Here is a 23,076-nt window from a genome sequence, read left to right on the forward strand (position 1 = left end):
TCCTTTAAAAATGTCCACCTTTTATTTTCTCTCAACAGTGTTAGATTTCCTTCAGATATAAAAGATAATATTCTTAACTGTGTGTATCATTGAGATTATTAAAAGCCCATTGAATTTGGACTTGAAAACTGAGGCATATTTTCAGAGCTGAATTTTTGCTTAGAAATGATGAAATTCGACTGTCTCATTTTATGAAAGTTAAAATTGCATTCCAGACAATTTTAGTGTTTTATCTTGACTTTACAACTTGTTAATGGCAAAGCCAACACTTAGTCTAATGTTTCCTCTCAGTCTTACAGCATTTTAATAAGAGTTTGCTCTTGTATTCTGACAGTCTCATGTCTGTGTTGATTTTGCTGTTTCAGAATCAGATATTTTATATATGTAAAACTTTTTCAGAAATACTTAATAGATTTGGAGGAGGGACACAGATTGGAAATGTGGCATGGATTCTTATGTTACCATTACAGATGGTCACTACATACAAGTAGCATAATATAATAGTAGAATTAACAAAAATATAACAGTTTCATTTATGAATTTTATGGGACACTAGGATCAATACAGCATGACTGTAGTATAGTGATGGAGACGGTGCTAGAATTTTCTCATATGTTAAATAAAATAATGTGTTTATATCCTATGTAATGCTGCATTGCTTCTTTATACTCTGTTTGACCTGTCTACAGACAGGTATGAGACTCTGGGGAAGTTGACACTCTTTCTGCTAGAGGATGGCTTCCACGGGAGCAAGGAGGTAGGAGGTGAGGCAGGACTGCTGGGTGTGGGATTGTGGTCCTCTTCAGTCATCATTCCTTACACTTGCTAACTCACTTCTGGTTTCTGCTGCCAAATTTTCAGAGTCACTAATTCACTTCTCCAGGCTTGCCTTGATAGATGCTGATCCACCCCATCATGTGCCTGTTACCCTTGATCTCTTTTCCTCACTCCTCACTTCAATCTTGTCTACTTGACTTTTGCAAACCTGCCTGCCACCTATAGCTTGACAGCAGTAGTCTTAACTGAAGCCTGATATTAGTGCCTCACTAGAAGCTGCTGTGAATCATGATACTTTTCTTTTCTGTAGTCTTTGCCCCATTAGGCCCCATCTTATCCACATTACCTCCATCATAGAGATTTATTGATCATTGCTGCTTGTTGTTGTACATGTGCTCCTTTAGAGAGGGCCAGTTGTAAGTCTGTCGTAAGTCTGTCCACTTGGTATGGGGATAGTTATTGTAGGTAGTGTTGAGGAGGTTCACTATCCCTAAATCTAGAAAATGGTGTTTCTGTACCTACACCAAGGGAAACATTCCTTATTTATGTGACTATATTTCTCTGCCTTGCTGCAGATACAAACTGTAATTAATCATTTTATCAGAAAGGCTTAACCACACTTCAAGGGTAGCATGCCTGGGTACATTTGATAACGAGATTTAAGGATTTCATCTGCCTTTGCAGGTGGAAAGATAGAAAATTTTGAAAGATAGAACCTTAGTTCTTTATAAGAGTGAGATGCCTCTAATTTAGATAACTGTAATGGTACACAAAATGGCCCTTTAGCCACCTTTGACAATTTAAAGAAACCCTTGGTATAATGAGCCTCTCCTGAAGTCAATTGGGCCAAATGCCCTAACCAAATTCCAGCAATACTCTCTACTATGAGATAACATCTCTTATTGTCTGCATTAGGCACAGTTTATTCCAGGATAATGAAAATAATTCCCATCTTTCCTGCCAACTTCTAATGGGGAAACAAGGTCCTTGCCATCATCATTATCGATATAGGACATCATCATAATAATGTGCTTCCTCCATTTTTATTCCAGAAATATTCCTGAGCTATGGAAGGAAGTAGAACCTTAACAGGAAGATGTGTCTTTTGGTTGGAAGAGACAAAGTTGGACAGTTCCCTTAGACTGAACAGATCACTCCTCTGCACTCAGTCACTGCTTTTCAAGGAAAAGGCATGTCCTAGGAGCTGCCTTTGATAAGAACACCTCTACCAAATCTTTTTGGTTTTGTCACCTATAGTTTGTATGCCTGTCTTTTGAAAGGATTGGTTCCTCTTACATAGAAAGAATAAAACTACCTATAGCTAGAGAAGCAGTTATCAGTTTCTGCTTAAATATGGCACTATGTTTCTGTCTAGGACTTCCCCACATTTTTCCAGTTTGTTGACTTGTGCTTTACCTTCCTATGAGTTTCTTCTTTTTTTTGAAATATGGCTTGTTTCTTCATAGCCTCCTGTTAAAGGCATTAGATGTGAGAAACAAGGTGATAATTTCTGTGAATATTTTGTTAGCCTCTTTGTGTGCTAAAAAATAAATGACACTGTATTATATATTAACAATTCAAGAATTGAGGATTTTTCAAAACTAATCTATTTCTATTTGTCAATACTTAGTTTCATTTTGTAATATAAAGTTCATCTGCATTAATATTTTCTGGGACTGGAATCACACTAAGACAAGTACAATGTCAGCCACCGTATATAACTGACCACAGCACCTCAGGAACTATGCAAGAATGCTTGAACCTTCCTAGGACTCATTGGACACAACCTCTGACCAAAAGATCATGTGAATGTGTCATTCCAGTCAAGTGAGTACACATATAAGTGTTTTGCAGTGTTGAACCAAGTCTTCATAGAAGCCCAGGAAACTTGGCTACATTGGTGAATTTTTTAGCCTCATTTGAGGAAAGAAAACAGTACTGTGTATCAAAAAAGTGCAAATAAAAATGACAGACTAGCTAAGAAGTTCAGGTAAAATTCCATTCCACATTTCTTTGCTTTTAACTGCAGAAGTAATCTTGACAACAGTTTATTAAATCATATTAATCCATATTTTGAGTATACCTTGGAAGGTTAATCTTTCAGGAAAGCCTATGTTTTATAATTTTCTAAGCAGAAGGCATATTTTCTGCTTTTTTAAATGAAGCTTTTATTTTGAAGTGTAGCCATATACGTTATTATTGACCTGAAAATTTTATTGTAACCAGATGAGCAAAAGCACTTTATTGAGCTATTAAATCAACCAATACTGAAATTATAACATTGTATAGAACTCATTTTTATAGTGCTATTTGCCAAAATGGAATTTTATCCTCTCTTTGGGAAGAAAATATTTTATTTACATTAATATACCTATGACCTATAAATGAATGACATGATTTTTTTTTTTTAAGAAAGAGAGAGAGAGAGAACTTTTTAATATTTATTTTCTAGTTTTCGGCAGACACAACATCTTTGTTTGTATGTGGTGCTGAGAATCGAACCCAGGCAGCACACATGCCAGGCAAGCGTGCTACCGCTTGAGCCACATCCCCAGCCCAAATGACATGATTTTTAAAACTCATGTAAAGGTAGAATTGTATGAAATCTGTGAACAAAGAGGGTCTTTGCTCCCAAATGCTCTGCCCCTCCACTGTTCCTTTCTGTCTTTAGTGATGAGATGGTGCAGAAGAGAGAAGGGTCCTGAAGGGAGAGAATAGTAGATGGCAGCTCAAGGGAACATATGTGGAGTAGAGTAATTATAGATTAGAGATGGAGAAGTCTCATATTAACATTTTTCACTTTTAACATTTCTGAAATTGAGGTATATCTTAAAATCTTGGCTTGTCAAAGTTTAATGCTAGTATTTTGTCTTTCTTAGTGATACATTAAATAATGATGAACAGTGCAATTGATGGCATTTTTTTAACAGCTCTGTGAGCTATTCCTTTCATTTTTCAGGAAAATAAAATTAACACAAAAGGATGGAGGGGGGAGATAGTAGAGGAGATGAGAGAAAGAAGAGAGAAAGACATAGGAAAAATAGTGGCTGCTGCGTATTAAAATTATCTAGGGAGGTCATAAAAATGACACTACTTACTTCTTTCCTCATAGTGCAGTTCTAGCACAATCTTTGGGAGTGGGCCCAGTTATTTTTTAAAAGCTCCCGTGTAATTCTGATTATTTACCAGAGTTTCAAAACAAAACACCATATTAAGGAAATTGATGGACTCAGGAAAGAGCTTTTATCTCAGAGGAGTCCTTGATGGAGAAATAATTTCTACCATGTAGTTGTGAGGATTTCTTAGTATCAAAGTATATTGAAAATCCTAACTGAACTAGTCATGATATAACTGCTATTACTGATTAAATAAGGTAAAGAGAACAAGACTTATTCAAGACATAATTAACAATTTGACTCATATTCAGCTGATTTAAAAATGTGTGGTATTGAATCATCTGGAAATATTTAACAAATATTGTGTCCTTCAGCTGTACTGTAGTCTTCCTAAGCACAGGTGTCTGTATTTTTCTTCCTTATGTTCCTCATTACATCTATGATAGTATTTGACACTATTTGACCTAAGTATAGCACTATAGTTAAGTCTGTACTTCAGATAACGCGATCTTTCCAGAAGACTTTTTCTATATATTTATCAGTCACTTTTGCTATTGTTTTAAGGCTTTCTCTTATTTTAAGTGTTGTCACTAAAGCTAGATAGCATCTTTTAATGAAGGTCTAACTAAAACAAACTGCAGATTGAATATTCCTAATCTGAAAATGTGAAATCCAAAATGGTTTGGGGGGAAGTTATAATTTGTGGACTTTAGGGCTAGGGGACTCAACTGGTAAAGCCTATGAAAATATTTCAGAATCCAGGAAAATTAGAAATTGGAAGCAATTTTGGATAAGGAATACTCAACCAGTGTTATAGTACTATAACTTCCCTGCCCCCTTTCTTTTATTATTGCAACACAGCATTACTGTGTATGCTATAGAAGCAGCACTTGTTTGTATAAATCTATTTATTTTTGCCCATGCCTGTTATTTTTGAAAACAACTTTGGGAGTAGAATAGAAAAATGTCTCTTTATACAACATCATGTCCACATTTGTATTTAAGAGGTTTTATTATTAATTTTAATTATACATGTTGATAGAAAAAAACAGAAGATTATAGTCTGAAGTGCTTTATGAATATTAAAATATACAAATATGGTGTCTATTTTATTTTTTAATATTTATTTTTTAGTTATAGGTTGGACACAATATCTTTATTTCACTTATTTTTTTTTATGTGATGCTGAGGATCAAACCCAGGGTCTCGAATGTGCGAGGCGAGCGCTTTACCGCTGAGCCACAACCTAAGCCCAAATGTGGTATTTAAAATGCTCCTTTATTTACTAGTTTTTTGTTGTTGTTGTTTTAATCAAAAGTCGTACAGCTTTCAAAAACTGATAGGACCATCCAGACTTCTTCACACATTTTGTACCTTAGTTAACAACTTTCTGCTCTGCACAACTAGTCTTATTCACAGACACTCTGGGTAACATTACAACTTAATCTTTTATACAGGAATCCCCTTTTTTGTATACAATCTCTTTTTCTCCCTATTCATGTGAAGAAGTTGAGGGGCAGTATTATGGGTGAGGATTTTGAGTTGTTTTCCTGATACTGAGTCTTAACCTCCAATTAAGGTTTTTAGATTTGATTTTAACTTGAGAATTCTCAGCACATTTGTCATATTTGTAATTTGAACATAATTATAAGAAAACATGTATAAACAGATAACTTTAGGATATATATATCTGATATTAGTTGTCTTTGAGGTAAATAATCACACGCTAACTAACCCTGTAAATTAGTTTACTGAAATCTAAGCATAAACTTTATTTCTAAAATTCCTGAAGGCAAATAGAAATCAGAACATCAGTTCGCAAATTTGAATCTTTTCACCTGTTTAATAATATAGGAATAAGAAGTTTGCCAAATTGGTTTGTTAAGATGCCAGGGGGCATTACCCTGAGACTCACAGGCAGAAAACTATTAGGAAAATGGTTTAAATGAGAAGAAAGGAGACTGCTAGGAATATTAAAAATGTTTTACCTTTTAAATGCACTTGTTCTGTGGAAATACTTCTTCTGTCCTTTTCCAAAGAGTATAGACTCTGGAATGATGTAAATAAGAGAAGAGTCACTTTAATAAAAGTCTGAAGGATCTGTCCAAAGTCTTGGTTACTAGCCCATAGAACTGTGTTTTAGCTCGAGTTTGAAGTGCTCTTAAAGGCCTCTCCATACTGGATCCCGAGTGGTCTGTGGAAATGAATGCCTATAACTTCCTGATGCCTAAGGACTTCCTAACATGTCTGATCTCATTACTTACATGCCAGTGCTAATAAGCACCCTTCCTGCTTGCTTACTAGTTTAACTCAAAACAAATTAAGGATGTCCTTTAAAAAATATCATGTAAAAAGGGCCACTTGGTTATTTCTCTTCAGTTCTTGAGCATAGAATGTATCTCAAATTAATATGTAGAGTAGGAAGGTCCAGTTTGGGGAAGTTAGAATATTTTCAAGTCTTGGGCAGCTTCTTAACTTTTTTTTTTAAACTTTTTTTTAGTTATTGATGGACACAATTCCTTCATTTAATTTTATTTTATTTTTTTATGTGGTTCTGAGGATCGAACCCAGTGCCTCACACATGTTAGGCAAGTTCTCTACTACTGAGCCACAACCTCAGCCCAAGCTTCTTAACTTTTTATTGTTGTCCTTTGAAGAAACAGTTCTCTCTAATTTTTACCCAAGGAAATTTTACTTAAACCTAGGTCTTTTAGAAAATATTAGAACAAGCAAACTAAACATTGATAAAATAATAAAACATTCCCAATTAAAGGGGAGGGCCAAGGTTTTTATTTATCATTCATACTAGTCCTTTTTATAGGATGTATTTGTGTACTTACCCTTTAAATTTTTCTCTCACGGTTTTCTCTGAAACTAGGTGGCAGGATATATATATAAATAAAACACCATTGCCCGTTTATACTTATTAGCATTCTCTTGGCTGTAAGTAGCAGAAACCAATTAGCAAACCAATCTGGCCCAAAAAGCAGTTAGGGTGGGGAGAAGAATTTTGAAAGGATCCTAGAATTTTTCCCTAATCCAAAGAAGAGTTAAATGATCAGCCATGCCTAGGGAAAGAAAGATAAAAACAGTATTTCCAAGGTCTTCGGTAGGATGAGCTTGTATGGCTTCTCTTCAGATTGCTAGCAAGACCGTGTCCTTCCAGTGACTTGTGGTATGAGTCTCTTAGTTGAAAATTCCAAGTATGGCCATTGCTAAGGCTGTTCCCACTCCTTTCAGTGCTCTTCCTTCTCAACCCCACCACTACCATTTTATCTAAATCCTGCCTGGTTTTTAAGGTCCAACACAAACTTAGCTTTCTCCATCAAAGCTCTTCTTGATCCCCAACTAGACAGAATCTCTTTATGCGTGTCTTTAATCCCAGTGCCCTCTACATGTCTTGGTTTTATAACACTTGGAATCTCAACTTGTATTCTCCTTTGTACAGTAGAATCCTGTAGGTCATATGGAAGGACTAGAAGTTGGTCAGTTAAATTAACAGGTAAGAAATCATTTAAAAATTTTATCAAGCCAGATGCAGTGGTGCACACCTATAATCCCAGCTACTCAGAAGGCTGAGGCAGGAGGATCACAAGCCTGAGGCCAGCCTTGGCAACATAGCATTCTGTCTAAAATAAAATTTTAAAAAGACTGAGGATTTAGCTTAGTGATAGAGCATTTTTCTGTATACGTGAGGCCTTGGATTCATTCCCCGCTTACCCCCACCCCCACACACATATACAAAAGATATCAGTATGTTTTTCTACCTGCTTCAAATAGTTTAAAACTTATAAATGTACATTTAGCTGCTATGCACAGGTAAGGTAAGGCATTTGTCTTGAACATAGGATGCTTATTGACCACCTGCTTTCTTTTTTCTGGATATCAAACCCATAATTTGGCTAGATTTTCAGTTTGAGTTTCTTTCAAAAAAGGATTAAGAATTTAGACCCTGGGAAACAAGTGTGTATTTTATGTATGTGTGTGTGTGTGTATTTGATGCACAGATCCTGCTAGATTTATGTGCTTGTCTTCCAGTCTGCAGTTGTCTCACCCTTACCTAATTTAACAGTATTTTTTAACAACTTACCTTTAATCAACTCTTACCAATGCATTCAGTCTAGTTTTCATAGAAACATGTTCCCCTTCTTAGACCCATTATTTGAGTTTATGTAATACATAATCAGATTGTGTAATTATAAAACTAGCGGCAACAAGTTCTAGCAGAGTTTGAGCAGAAGTGTGTGGGAGTACTAGAGATGAACCTGCTACCCACTAGTATATAGTGAGTTGTGGGCATCTGTCACTGTATTTAATGGTGGGGAATTGAGAGCCTTTGCTAATCTGGAAGTTGATTAAATGGAGATATATCAAAAGTGTTTCTGTTGTATTAAATATACCTGTCTCGTGATCTACTTAGACCTATAGCACTCACAGTGTAGCTGGGAACTGCTAGATAGAGGGGTTCCTGTGATCCTTTCAAGGGGTCTATGAAATCAAAACTATTTTCATAATACCACTAAACCTTTTTGCTTTTTTTACTCTCATTCTCCAAAAATTTCTTATTTGTTAATGTGATATTGGTAGTTTAAACTACCAACTATTGGTAGTTAAAACTTACAAAAGTGAAAATTATTTTAGGATTTTTATACTTTAAAAAATGTAAATCTATTCATTTATGTATGTGGGATTTTTTTGTAATTGACAAATAAAACTTGTATGCATTTATAGTCAACACGATGTTTTGATATGTGTATATGCCATGAAATGGTAATTAAAGCTATGTTTATTTAAGATATATGCTACAGAGAATACATATTTAAGAATGGCCATACTCAGCTATGCACTCCTTGAGGGCAAATGCCATGTTTTGCTTATCTTTGTTTCTTCTGATGTGCTTTGAATGATCTTTTACATAATAGGCACTCGGGAAATAGTTCATAAATGTGTGAGAATAAACTGGATTATTTTTCAAATATTTATGGTCTTTCAAATTGGTCCAACAAAGTAGTTTTAAGTAAGGTTCCTGTATTAATGAATGGGATATATAATTAACAGCAGTGGTATGCAAGTGGGAGCTTTTAAAATAAAAGTTTTCCTTGAAACTTAAGCAATGTTTTGAAACAGAAGCATAGCATGGTTTAGTGAAAAAAATATGAGAATCTGTTCCTGTAGGTTTTAGAAAGTATATGTTGGCTTTTAAAAAAGAGCAGGCAAATCACACTTAGGGGCTATATCATAAGTAAATGGGCCTTTTAAGTTTATATAAGGGGAGAAGGGGCAAGGAAAGCAAACAGATGTGAGGTTATTTAAGAACATCCAGTTGGTCAGAAAATTCATGGCTGATGATTAAGGCTTTCCTCTTTACTTGAGTAGCAGTTGGAAGCTAGCTAAGATTTGAAAAGAAGACATGATGGACAGAAAATTATGGTTTGAGGAGATGAATTTTATTGCTTTACAGGAGTGACCTGTAAAGGTCTTACTAAAGAATATCGAGGAGAATAGTGATCAAATTGAAATGGGCAGGTGCTTTGAACCTGCTTTCTACCTTTCATATGTCATACAGAGAAGGTTGGCTATAGAAAACTTGAACTAAAAATTAAATTCAGCCTGTCCACCTGGAGTAGATACTGCTGAATAAGTGGGGAGCATTTACAAGTGGTATTAAGAGATAGCTCTTTCAGTATTCAACATTAGTAAGTACTTGGATTTGTGATTAAATCACTTTCAGCAGTGGTATTTTAAAATATTACTTTATGTCCCAATATTAGATTTTTTCTCATAAATTTTATGCACTTTTACATTAAAATTTTTCCCAATCTTGATGATATTTTTATGCCTGAGACTTTTTCTTAATAGAACTTTCAGCTTCAGTGAAGAGACAAACTTGAATATAAGATTTGTTTTTGCTTTAAAAGAAAATTCAAATTTTAATCTTATTAAATTCACTCATGAGAGGAAATTATTTTTAGGTTTTTTAATTTAATACAAAAATTTGATGGCTTTTTAATTATTTCCTTCCGGGCATGTTTTGGTATAAGGTAGGCTTGCTGCTGCTTGTCATTGCTTTCTCCAGCCATCTCATGGCCTGCACTTGAGATTTATTGCATATGTTGCCTTGAGAGACCCTGGAAATATTGAATACACACAGTGTATTAGCAATTAGTTTTTAGGAGCTGTAGTACAGAATCCCTTGTATTTTGGAGACAAAAATCAAGAACAGTTCCTAGAGGAAAGATCTTTTAATAAAAATCACACAGGTATAAATCTGTATGCATTCTACATTTCGTTCAGTGCCGTCTCCTTCAGTGAATTGTATGTGTCTTGAAGACAGTTCTGTATCTTAATCATTGGTTTTACAATGCCTAGATGGTTCCCTTTGTGTGGTAAACATTTAGTTAATGTTGGTGGAATGAAAGAAGTCATTCATGCTAAAGTGATGAATCATAAATGCATTCCTGATTAGCCAGGGGATTTCCTGAATCTCTTCTTAAAACCCAGGTGAATTCTCATAGAAATATGATTGAACCAAAACTGTTTGTAACCATGGTCATACATTTCCAGGTTATAGTAAAGCTGGTGTCAGTGAGACATTCATATACATATTATATAATAGGTAAGGTCTATCTTGTGACTGTATAAAAATGCTGATTGCCCAATAGGCTCACTGTAGGTGCTAGCTCTTGTTTCCTTTTCCTGTTACCCCATGTGATTTTTTTTAAAATATTTTTTTTAGTTGTAGATGGACACAATACCTTTATTTATTTTATTTATTTTATTTTTATGTTTTTATATGATGCTGAGAATTGAACCCAGTGCCTCATACATGTGAGGCAAGCACTCTGCCACTGAGCTACAATCCCAGCTCTGCCCCTATGTCAGGATCACGTAAGCATTACTAGTGGTATAGGAAATTGCCTTTCTCTTTGGGCAAGTATTCATAACGGATTCACTTTTGACCACACTCAAATTTATAATTCTGCTGGGAAAAAGAAGTCAGAGCAACAGGCAGGCTAAACTGGTACACAATATAACCTAGGCAGTGACCTGCCCACTTTTACAGTATTTTGCAGACCGGCCTTTCTAGACACAGCTCATTTTAGAATTTTATTTTATTTTCACATGGTGCACACATGCACCTATGTGCATGCGTGCATGTGCGCGCGCGCGCGCGCACACGCACACACACACACACACACACGCACACACACACACACACCTTTGATATAGTGGTTTAGACTAGCAGTTTTTACACAAGTTACTTCTTTGCCAAAGATAATAGCCTCCCTGCCCTTCAAAAAGTTTTTATTTGATTTTATGCCCTTTTAAGTCACTTTATTTAGAAAGAACTAAGTTTATGAAAGCTGTTATTGGCAAGGGGCTACAGCAGCTCAAGAAACAAATGTGACATGAGTCAAGTTTCCTACTAGGTAAAATAAGGTTTTTCTCTATTCTAACTAGTGATACGGCTATAAACTTTATAGTTTCCCTGATTTTTACTGTGAATTATATTTGATTTTATATTACATCATTGAAAATGATGAATGTTATCTCTGAATACATTTTTTTCCCCTTTCATTCAAGATAAACTCTCACTGGAAGGAATAGTGGTACAAAGAGCTGAATGCCGACCTGCTGCCAGTGAAAACTACATGAGATTAAAGAGGTAGTGTTTTGTAACTTGAAATGATTCAATTTAAAATGTTTAGATTGCCTTCTATCTACATGAAAACCACAATTATTGTTGCAGATGTTTGCTTCAAAGACTCTGGTTTTAAAACCAAATAAGAGTGTTTTTGGTACTAGGGAACTTCCAGAACCTGGGTTATTTGTTTGAGGTACTTTAAGCTATTGTGTTAATATATTATGGAATCAGAGTTTTTAGAGTACTTTTTCTCGTTGTCCTTTTAAATTCTGATTCTCTAAAAACATGTAATAAGTCTTTTGCACTATTTTATTTTCTAAGGCTATAATTTTCCTAGTATGTATGTATAGATATATACACATACACATATATACACACAGAGAGATATATATATCTAGATACCATACTGTATAAAGCAAGTATACTGAAGTATAATTCATTTTTCTTCATCTATAGAGAACTTTTTTTTAAACAAACTTATGTACTATTAAGAGATTTTGTTTCAGAATCCTGCCCCGCAACTTTTGTGTGTATGTAGCATTTTGTAATTTATGTTTAAAGATGATGATTGCAGATTCTTAATATTTCGGGTATTAAGACTTTGAAATAGTTAACAATTTTTTAAACCCTGAAAAGTATTATATATACCTGCTTTGTAGTTTTATTTGTGGTATGTCAGTCCCATGATATTTAGAATTGTAAGTTCACTTGTTTGTTTATTTAGCATTTACTGTCTACCAGGTGCTTTCTTAGTTAGGAGATGGAGAAACAGTAGTGCACCGAACAGCCAATAGTCTCTGCCCTGGCAGAGCCTCCACTTCAGTGGACTGAGCTGCACCATCTGTTTGGTGGTTGAGCATCCTGCTCAGTGGCAGCAGCAGCCTCTTGGATGTCAGCATTTTCATTTATGAAAGAGGATGGGTTGATGAACCTGATCATGTCTAAAATTTTACATCATCTTTTAAATTTCCCCCCTTTTCTCAGTTAGATTGAACTGTGTCTCCTGGGAATGGCACAGAGAGACTGGTTTCTTATCTAATTATTCTTCTAATTTAAATGCTTTCCCAGAGCAAATGAAAAAGGATGACAATCAAAATGAAACATTTTATAACAGAAAATAGCTTTGGAAAACATATGTTTCATTCTTTGTTTTAGTAAAGTTTATCATATGATACTTTTTGAAGACTTGTCATCTTCAAACAACTACTGAAATAGGGAAAAACCCACAAAATGTGGTTACTGAGCTGCTCACCAATATGTGTTTCTGTGATCTTCATTTCTTTTAAAGGGTTTCTAAAGATTTCTGATGATGACAGCAGGCAAATAACCTGCTGTGTTTGTAAAATGGCTGCTTTTTTCTTACTAAAATGGAAATGAAAATAACTCAGCCTTTTAAGTATGCTAGAAGTCCAACCATTATATATTTTAGTCCTTCCTCAAGGTGACTTAGGAATGGAAGCAGGGTGATTCAGGAGGTGATGACCATCTGAGTTTCATGAAGTAGATGATAGATGATGACATCAATCTTGAAGGCTGAGATTTTTTTTTAACCACATGAAAAAACAGAGGTAAAGAATATTTAATGTAAAACAACATGAAGGGGCTGCGGTTGTGGCACAGTAGTAGAGTACTTGCCTTGCACATGTGAGGCACTGGGTTTGATCCTCAGCACCACATAAAAATGAATAAGCAAAATAAAGGTATTAAAAAAATAAAAATAAAACAACATGCAGACACAAAGACATGATATGAAGAATAATAGTTCAGGGATATGTGTCATTGTGTAAATCTGGAATGCAGCATTTGTAAAAGACAACAGAAGCTTCAGCCCAGGTTTCTCTCTTGAATGCTAAACATGTATATGAAAACCTGGATGAATGTCCAATAAGCAGTTCAACTATGTCAGTAACTGAACTCCAGATCTGCCCCACCAAAACCTGATCACAAACAGTCTCTCATCTCAGATAATTCCAAGTCTGTCCTCTCATTTCCACAGTCAGAAAACCTTGGTCACATCTTGACTTCTCTTTTATCCCATTTTCAGTGTGTCAGAAAAATCTCATTGACTATACTTTCAAAATATTACACTCTGGAGTCTGGCAGTTTCTTACAAACCACAGGTGCTTCCATTATTTATCATGGATTACTACAGTCACCTTCACCAGAGTTTCTACTCCTCTCTTTGTCCCTCAATAGCCTATTCTCTGCGCGGTACTCAGAGGAGGATCAGTTGTTTAAAATCAGTCAGATCATGCCATTCCTCTCCTCAAATCATTTGCAGTGCTTATGTGTAAAATCCAAGTCTTTGTAATAATGGTCAGCAGGGGCCTGGATGGTCACCCTACCACTGCCTTTACTTTTTCTCTCTGTCCTCCCCCTTTTCCCTCCTTCTCCTTCACTGTGTTCTAATCTCCTAATGTCCTTGAGCACTCTAGACATTGTTTTAATTGGGTCCTTTGCAGTGGCTTTTCTTTTCTGCCCGGAGCAGACTTTCTCCAAATGACTGCATGGATCCTCACTTTCCAAGTCTCTTCTTAAATACTTCTTTTTACTAAGACCTACTTTGACTACCCTACCTCCTTCTGTACCTGTATTTTCTTCATATCACCTCCTGTTAAACTGTATAATTTACATGTATTTATTGCCAGCCCCTCCCTGCTGCAGTTAAAGAGAACAGGATTTTTTGGTGATTTTTTTTTTTTTTGGCTTTAGTTTTTGGTTCATGTTATTTAGTTCACTCACACACATATCTGGAATACTTATGGCACATAATAAATAGTAAATACTGGATGAATGAATGAATAGCAAAAGATAATGTTTAAAATGTTAAGGAGTTTTATGTAAGAAATTCAGAATTTGTGTACTGTAGCTATTATGAGGTACAGAAAACTTTTAAGCTGAATGGGATGTGAAAGGATTTGTGTTTTCCACATAATTCTGACCATAGTATAAAGAGTAGAACAGGGAGATAAGCTAGATGCTATGAAATAACCCAGGTATGAAATTTTTGAAGGACAAAACAACATGGTTCCAGTCATAAGGAAGATGAGAAACTAGGTTTTGTGGATATTTAGAGGTAGAGTTAGTAGTATTTAACTCAAATTTTTATAGTTGTAGGCTGGAGGATTTCTCTAGCTGAAGGTGGCTCTTATGGCCTAGATATATATCAGGCTATGACTATCCCAGATGAGCACCCTACCATCCTATACATTGCATAAGAAGGTTTATACCAATGAGAGAGGAGAGATATGGAAGTTTTTTGTGGTTTCATTTTTTAAAAAACCATTTTTGTAGTTATAGATGAACACAATACCTTTATTTTATTTGTTTATTTGTATGTGATGCCAGGGATCGAACCTATTGCCTCACATATGCTAGGCAAGCGCTCTAACACTGAGCCACAACCCCAGCCCCTCCATGTTTATTTTAATTTAAATCCTAGTTGGCAATATACCTAAAAGACCTGAAGCAGAAAGTACTTAGAGTTACAAGAGAACACTAATGATTAAACTCTTAAAAGAGCAAAATAATGTTATAAGTTGTATCTCATGTATTTTATTTATAACTGCTCAACATTTTTTAATATATACTGTGATTGCTAAGGTAAAGCTCAAATTTTTTAAATTCTTTAAAAAAAATCTCAAGATACTATTTTTTCTCTAGAGGGTTTATGGTTGTTGAACCAGACAAACACATACACAGGGTTTTTAAAGGAATCTACCTGTCTGATGCTAGAGTGGGTAGAGGAGTAGAAATTTCTCACTGCCATTGAATGTAAGATGTAAAGGCAGATTTCCAGATGTAGGTAACATTAAAGTAGAAGTGTTTGAGAGAACAGAATTGGCAAGTTAGTACTTGAGATATCGTATTCCCTAGATATTTCACACATATACTCAAAGTTTTTCAAGGACTCTTATGATTGCCTTCTCCTTAATGATATTCAAGTGTTTTTAATAATCTGGCACTTGCCTCATTTTCTGGCTTCATTTTTCAGCTATTTCCCTTTATGTAGACATAAAAGAGTTTTATCACTTTGGAGTCGTTATCCGAGATATCAAGGCACTTTTCCATCTCATACCTTTGTTTTTTCGTGCTTCATTCTCCACCCAGAACTTCTGATCTACCTCTGCTAAGATCTTTTTTCGTCTTTAAAACCAATCCATCTCAGGATGTGTGAGATCTTTGGGTAAATCCTCTAAACTCCTGTAGCAGAGTACTTGCCCAGCATGCATCAGGTCCTGGGTCAACTCTCAACACCACCAAACAACAACAACATCAAAAAACACCTAGGTGTCACTCAGCAAAACCATCTCCTAGTTTGCATTGCCCTATCCATTAGGACCCACCATTTCTCTTCTACATTCTTCTTTTTGGTACCGGGGATTGAACTCAGGGGTGCTTAACCACTGAGCAGCATCCCCAGCCCTTTTATTTTTTAATTTTAAGACAGGGTCTCACCAAGTTGCTGAGGCTGGCCTTGAATTTGTGATTCTCCTGCCTCAGCCTCCCAAGCCTCTGGAATTGCATACGTGTGTCACCATGCCCATTCCTTTTTTCAACACTCTTACGTACTTACTCTTCTTTGATGGTGTATATAAATAATGTCTTATGTTTTCTCTTGTTTAGGGAGTTTAAGTTGTATCTTCTGTAAGATTATAAGTATTATAAGAGCAGAGACTGATTCTTTTTCCTTCTTTCTGTTCTCTCTCCCTCTTTCCTTCCTTTCTTTTTGTATTCTCTATGATAGTGCATTACAAATAATAAATATCCAAAAATATTTTTGGATTGAAATGATTTAAAGTAGAAAGAAATGGCAAAACTATATATGAAAAGATGGAAATCATTGGTATTCAGCTTCTGAGTTTTTCCAAAGAACTACTCTTGAAAGCTATGATTTTTTTTTCAGTTTTATACATATAAATATGGGTATGTATACAATACACACGCCCCTTGCTCCTTGAAGAGGAGAAGGGGATTAAAAAATAAATGTAGGAACATTTCATAAAAAGTGGTCTGGGAGTATGTCTCAGTGGTAGAGCACTTGCCTAGCATTTGTGAAGCCTTTGGGCAAATCCCTAATCCCCAGCAAAAAACACATACAAAGTAAAATGAATAAATAAAAATGCATATACACGTACATCATACACAGAGTAAGAAATGACTAGACTTCCAATTGCAGAGGATTAGAAGAGAAGGCACTTTTTTCAGAAGACTTCTCCTTGTCATAGTTCAGTAGATTTCTTAAATTTAATCAGTGAGTTTTTCCTGTATTATATTTTAGCAAATGACCTCTGAGCTAAACTCTTAGTAACAAAAATGACTGTTACAAAGTGTAGTATTTATAAATACTGTATTTATAAATAATGCTCTTTAAGAATGATCAGTTTTATTTCATTGGGAATTTAATTTTAGTAATCAAATCTTATTATAGCTCTCCACTATTAAATTTTGGCTGATGAATTATCCAGTTATGAAAATTATATATTAGTCAAATGTGATTTAGTAAGATTCTATCATTCATTTAGATATAGGTAGAAATTAAATATATAATTAGTATTATAGAAAGCTCAAGAAATATGGAAACTCTTTTATTAAATGAAATTCAGACCAAGAAAAGAAATATTACACTATATCTTTCTTTCATCAAATCCCATCACATAATAAAGAATCCTACAAGAATCTAGTTAGCCACTAGAAAAATATGAAAATAAAAAGGAGAAAAGAAAAAAAAACTTTGCTAGTCTCAAAGTTCTAATAGTCCAGTCCAACTTTTCTTATGGAGAAGAAAAATGTTCAGTTGGTTCCATTACTTCCTATTTGAAATTATTTCAGGTTGATCTGAGTATTTTATTAGGAGATTTATTTTGAATTGGTAATGTAGTTAATATCAAGTCATATCTGATATACTAATTAAAATTGATCTAATTTGGGTTATTTTATTAAGTTTAACTTTTATTTTGCCTCTTGAATTTCTTCTTAATCTTTGAGTAGTAAATTATATGATCACCATATCTATAATTCCTGTTTTACTTCTTTCTGAAATATGAAGGAACATCATCCTAATTTGCTTTCTTGTAGGAAAATTATAGCAATAGGAAAATATATAGCTTTTGTATCTCTCTGCATGTTTATATCATCAATTCATCTAAAAAATATTTGCCTGAAAAGTTTTTTTAAAATTTTTATTTTATTTATTTATGTATGTATGTATGTACGTATGTATGTACATATGTACTGGGGATTGAACTCAGGGGCACTCAATCACTGAGCCACATCCCCAGCCCTATTTTATTTAGAGACAGGATCTCACTGAGTTGCTTATAGCACCTTGCTTTTGCTGAGGCTGGCTTTGAACTCATGAATCCTTCTGCCTCTTGAGCTCCTGGGATTACAGGTGTGCACCGCCACGCCTAGCTATTTTTAATTCTCTCAATATTTGTGGGTTTTCTTCAAAAGCAAAAACAAACCTAAGAAAACTTTTTTCTTAGGAGAACCTGTAGAGAGCAGAAAATTAAAAACTCTGAGCTCTTTCCTATATCAAGATACCAGACATGGGAAGCAAGTTATGATTCACATTCTTTCCTGGGGAAAAGTTATCACGCTGTACCTGCCTAGATTCCTGATGGCAGATATATAAGTAAAGATGTCTTAAAATACCTTGCTGCAACTGACTTTTCTTATAGTCAAATAATTGTCTTATATCTGTCCCTTTATATTTAGAAAAGAAGTAGAGATGAATTAAAAATAAGGGGATCATAGACTGGGGTTGAGTGCTTGCCTCAAGTGTGTGAGGCACTGGTTCAATCTTCAGCACCACATAAAAATAAATAAACAAAAGAAAGGTATTTGTTAATCTACAACTAAAAATAAATAAATAAGGGGATAATCTAATTTATCATTCAAAATAGTATTCTTTGAAAGTGAAAGTGGACACTAACCAGAGAGAACACCACACTACAGCAACAGGGTAAACTGCAACAGTCCAAGATAAACTGGGACCTACGCTCACTTCTATTATAAGTAGCTCAGGCATGCTCAAATGCTACCCTTTACAATAAGAACTGGAAGGTAAGAGTCAAATAATGAAAGTGCTGGCAGTTAGGAAATTTATATTAGAAATTCTCAATGAAAACACAATACTCTGGATGAACAGAAACTATTATGTGATTCTCACATAATCTATGACCAGAGAAATATAGTATGGAATTTTTACTTTATGGTGATCTTATTTGAAATAGATTTTGATGAATGTCAAGGTTAATAGTTAAAGTACTTAAGTAAGTTAGTGTGCTTTCCTTTGTAAGTAGAAAACCCAATGCACACTGTCTTAAAATAAATCATCAACTCACATAGTGAATCCAGTGTTAACTGTGGGCTTCAGCCTTGCCTTTATCTAGGAGTTTACAGTGTTATCAGAACTCTAGCACTTTTCTCATTTTCATGGATCTTTCTCTAGCTCAACTATTCCCAGGCTGGCTTTTCTCTTAGTAACAAGATGGCTGCCCTCTTATTATTGCTGCCTCTTTATTTATATGGTGTGCTGGAAGTTAAATGACTCTTTTTGCCAACCATTAAACAGAACTCTTCGCTACCTTCACTGGGTCAACACAAGATTCTGAGTCTATCCCTCAACCAATAAATGTGTCAATGAAGATGCAATTCCATGAACTGGTTAGGGCACACCTGTGAAGTATATAGGTGGTGGGGTCAATCTCATACAAAGCAGGTGTCTGGTGCTCAGGGAAGAAGTGGAGTGGAGGTTTAGGGAGGCAGTCACAAGTCCCATGACAAACCTGTTCTACCAAAAAGCATCTTAGGGACTGGAAGCATTATTCAGAGATAAGTCACAACCCTTATCACTTCCCTTGAAGAAGAACTATTTTATCTCTAAAATGGAACAAAATTTTATTAAAAAGCAATTCTGAATAGTGGGACCAAGAAGCTAAGAGGTTGGGCTCTGACAACAGATTGTCAGATTTCAAATACCAGTTTCCTACCAGTATGATCTTGGAAAAATATTCCTTAAGGGATATCAGGGAGACTGGTTCCTGGGAATCAAACCCAGGGCAGTATGCGTTAAGAGACAAGACTACTGAACGATATCCCTAGCCCTCCTTAAAGACATCTTGATGATTGATAAATCTCTCTATATATGTCAGGTATATATATATATATATATATGTGTGTGTGTGTGTGTGTGTGTGTGTGTGTGTGTGTGTGTGTGTGTGTATCAGAAACACATGGGATTTCAATTTATAAATCTATTTTTGGATGCTTAAAACCTTTCTGGAAAGTATAAAGGACAGTAATCCTGAAATTTTCCTAGGTTGTATTTGGAAATAGCCTCATCATCCTCTCCTACAGGGATACTGTGTCTGATCTCTCTCCTGAGGTGCCCAAGTGTACAAATTTTAAAATATGGGTCTCTCGAGTCTTTTTTTCTTTAATTACATACTTAGAAAAAGAAAATCAGGAAACAAAGTCCTTCTGAAACGCTAACCCAGGGAAAGAAGACAACTAAGCCTTCTCTGCCATAGGCTGCCCCTGTTCCTACATCTTTTCCTCTTGAACTATTCCTTTTTAATTACCCATCCACAAGTGAAGGATGGTGTGAAAGACACTGAACATCTTTATTAAGTTATTGGTTAGTTTTTATTTTTGCAGTCTGGGGATCAAACCCACAGCCTCATGCATGCCAGGCAAGTTTCTTACCACTGAGCCACATCACTAGTCTGGATATCTTTGTTAAAATGCAACAATTTATAATATAAAACATATTATAAATAGCTGTAGTAAAATTGCAAAACCAGTAAGTTGTGCCATAGAAAGCTAGGCAAGGTGTTTTACCCAAAAATTTTAAAAAGACTGAAACAGTTCTCACAGGAAATGCCATTTGGTGCAAGGAAACCTCTATAGAGAGTCTTTTGGGGTGGTGATCAGACCCTTTTTTCCAGAGACCATAGCACCATCTCTCTGACAGCCTTTTCACTGTAGATTGCCTCTGAGATTACTTTCATAATGAAATAAGAATTTCCAAATGTGTGTAAAAGCTTCTGGGAAAATTATGAAAAATTAAAGTACTGACTGACACAATAGCTTTATTTATATAATTTTGTTCTTAAGTCTTCTGCTGTTTTCACTTTTAATTAGGAGAATAGGAGGAGTTTTTCTGTTTCTGAGTTCTGTCTCTCTTTGAACATCTTGTCTTCTTTGATATTCCCCCACCTTTTCTGTCTTCTCTGTGCTTTCCTCAGCTGGTGCTCTCCTGAGATACCAAAAGTATGGTTTTCAAAACCTGGGCCTGTGTGTGTGTGTGTGTGTGTGTGTGTGTGTGTATTTTCTTTTTTTTAAGGCCAGAGAACAACAAGTTCCTTTGGGCTCTGGGCTCTTCTTTTTCTGCTGCCGTTCCAACTCAAGTGTGTACTTTATCAAAACTGGTCACTTTCACTCTGCCCCAAGTTCATCGTGTGCTTTCCTGCCCTGCGGTTTGTGGCATTCTGCTTGCTTTCTGTGAGCCAAGCTCCTATTCATTCCTTAAAATGTAGCTCAAATGTCAGATCTCTGCAGCCGTTTCTCTCCACACAGGACAATAACCATCTTCATCAAGCCCCTGTTTTTAACAAACCACTGAATCACATTTTGCTTTTTGTGTTACTTTTATTACTTTTGACTGTGTCTGTACTAGATTGTGAGATTCTTGAGATCAGGGACTGTATCTTGTTCATCTGTGTTCTAACAGCTTTATGTTCAGTGAACACTAGTCAAGATCAACATTTTATTTAAGAATTTATAGTGATCCCTTGATTAGTGAATCTCCAGAATTGATACTTTTAAAAAAAATGCATTTAGGTGTGTTTAAGATTAAAATTATTAGGTCCTGAGCAGCAATATTGGCATGTGGTATTGTTTGTACAAAGCCTCACAGCTTCATGGGATAAAAATACCTCAGTACCCAATTTCTCTTTGTTCACTCACAGTTGAAAATCAACAGGGCTAACCTGAGGCAAAACTGTGAAATATGGAAAGTTTGTCTTTATTATCTGCCCATTTCCTTTTATTTCTTTTCCCCCTTAGCTGTCTTTCTCTTAGGTATCTACTCTTTATCCTGATCCTTTTTATTCTGCTAATTTTGAATACATTTTTAAAATAATGGGCATAAGTCAAACTGGACATTTGATTTTAAACCTTTAATGTGAAATAAAAGCCATTAGGTTCAAAGTATTTGAGTGAGCAGAATTGTTACCCACCATGGGGAAAAAAAAAAGGAGAAGTTATTGAAATTATGCCATGTATAGGTTGACTCCAAACACAAAATTGAGTAGTGGTTTTAGTTTGTCGGGGGATTTGTCACCAGACAACCATGCTTCCTGGGCCAAATAGGTAGGTCTAGCCTAGTTGCAATGTGAGAGATCTGTTCTGAGGGATTAAAACTGACTGTTGAAAGCAACCCACAAAAGTGACCAAATTCCCTTAAGCAGAACCCGGACTCTTGCCAACTAGTCCATATGATGCCATTGTACAGATTAGAATACAGTGATCCTTCCTCAAGAGTTTTTATTATCTGTTAGAAAATGCTTATAATTTATTGATTTTATTAAACAAGACATTTCTGCAATCTGCTAGAAAATTGTCACAGTAATTAATGTGAGTCTTTGTTGTCTTTGATATGAATGTGCCTTCCATGTGGCACCATTGTTCACTGCAAAACAGGCAAACCTGAGAAGGAGCTGCACTCTACCATGTCCTGTTGTCTTATCAATTTACTCAGAAGTTTAGGATGCTTTTTCTAGTCCTTAAAGGCACTGGAACTTTCAAGCCTTGATCTGATTCCCTGAAGCATTTTGACTAAGCAACCAGTATCACATTTTCTTCTGTTACAGAATTAGGGTCCCATTTAGTACATTGATCAGTGGACTACTAAATGGCCTAGTGTAGTTAAATGCTGTTAATCACGTGTATAACTTACTATTAGGAAGAACTAATTTAGACTTTGAGATGATCAGAATTTAAATATTCTTAGCAGTTTGTCACCCAAAGTTCAAGAAGACATAACCATAAACATATATTTCCTTTCTTGCTTGAAACTAATACAGTTGTCATGGAATATATTGTAAACAAAACTGAATTTTTTTTAAAAGCAATCTTTTATTTTACAAATAGGATTTTTAAAAGCAGTCTTTCAGTTTATAAGTAGACAAAGAGATGTTGATTTAGCAATCAAAGACTACTTAGAGAAAATGACTTTCAGCAAGAAGTCATCATACATGATGGGTCACTCAACTCCTAAAAGGCTTCATATCATAAGAATTTGATGTTCTTTTTAGTTACTATGCTTTGCTGGGAGGGGGGCGTGTACACAAACCTTACTTCCACTCTCACAAAAGAGAAAACTGAGTTGCAGAAAATGTGATTTATTCAAGTCCACATTTTATATATGGTAAAGCTGGAATTTGAACCCAAATCTGATAGATACCAAGGGATTTTTAACAGGTTGCATCTTTCAGCTTTCACATTTTTAAAAGGTTACCTTTCTTACCT

General features: G+C 35.2%; 2 protein-coding genes across 5 annotated transcripts in view; one reads left to right on the forward strand and one right to left on the reverse strand.

Moving 5' to 3' along the window:
* Gtf2f2 (general transcription factor IIF subunit 2) overlaps positions 1-23,076 on the forward strand; it is a 145,837-nt gene that overhangs the window by 76,700 nt on the left and 46,061 nt on the right. The window contains exon 5 of the mRNA XM_005340364.5: positions 11,478-11,559. Within this exon, the coding sequence (XP_005340421.1) occupies positions 11,478-11,559 (82 nt within the window). The remainder of the gene's footprint in view (positions 1-11,477; positions 11,560-23,076) is intronic.
* Positions 1-23,076, reverse strand: part of Kctd4 (potassium channel tetramerization domain containing 4) — a 106,491-nt gene that overhangs the window by 2,759 nt on the left and 80,656 nt on the right. For 3 of the 4 annotated variants that reach the window (XM_078015972.1, XM_078015973.1, XM_078015974.1), the window contains one exon: positions 5,882-5,942. The exons of the other annotated variant lie outside the window; for it this stretch is intronic. The gene's annotated coding sequence lies outside the window, so the exon portion shown is untranslated. The remainder of the gene's footprint in view (positions 1-5,881; positions 5,943-23,076) is intronic. 4 annotated transcript variants of the gene reach the window in all.

This window comes from Ictidomys tridecemlineatus, chromosome 6, assembly GCF_052094955.1.
Source record: "Ictidomys tridecemlineatus isolate mIctTri1 chromosome 6, mIctTri1.hap1, whole genome shotgun sequence".
NCBI classification, from domain to species: domain Eukaryota; kingdom Metazoa; phylum Chordata; class Mammalia; order Rodentia; family Sciuridae; genus Ictidomys; species Ictidomys tridecemlineatus.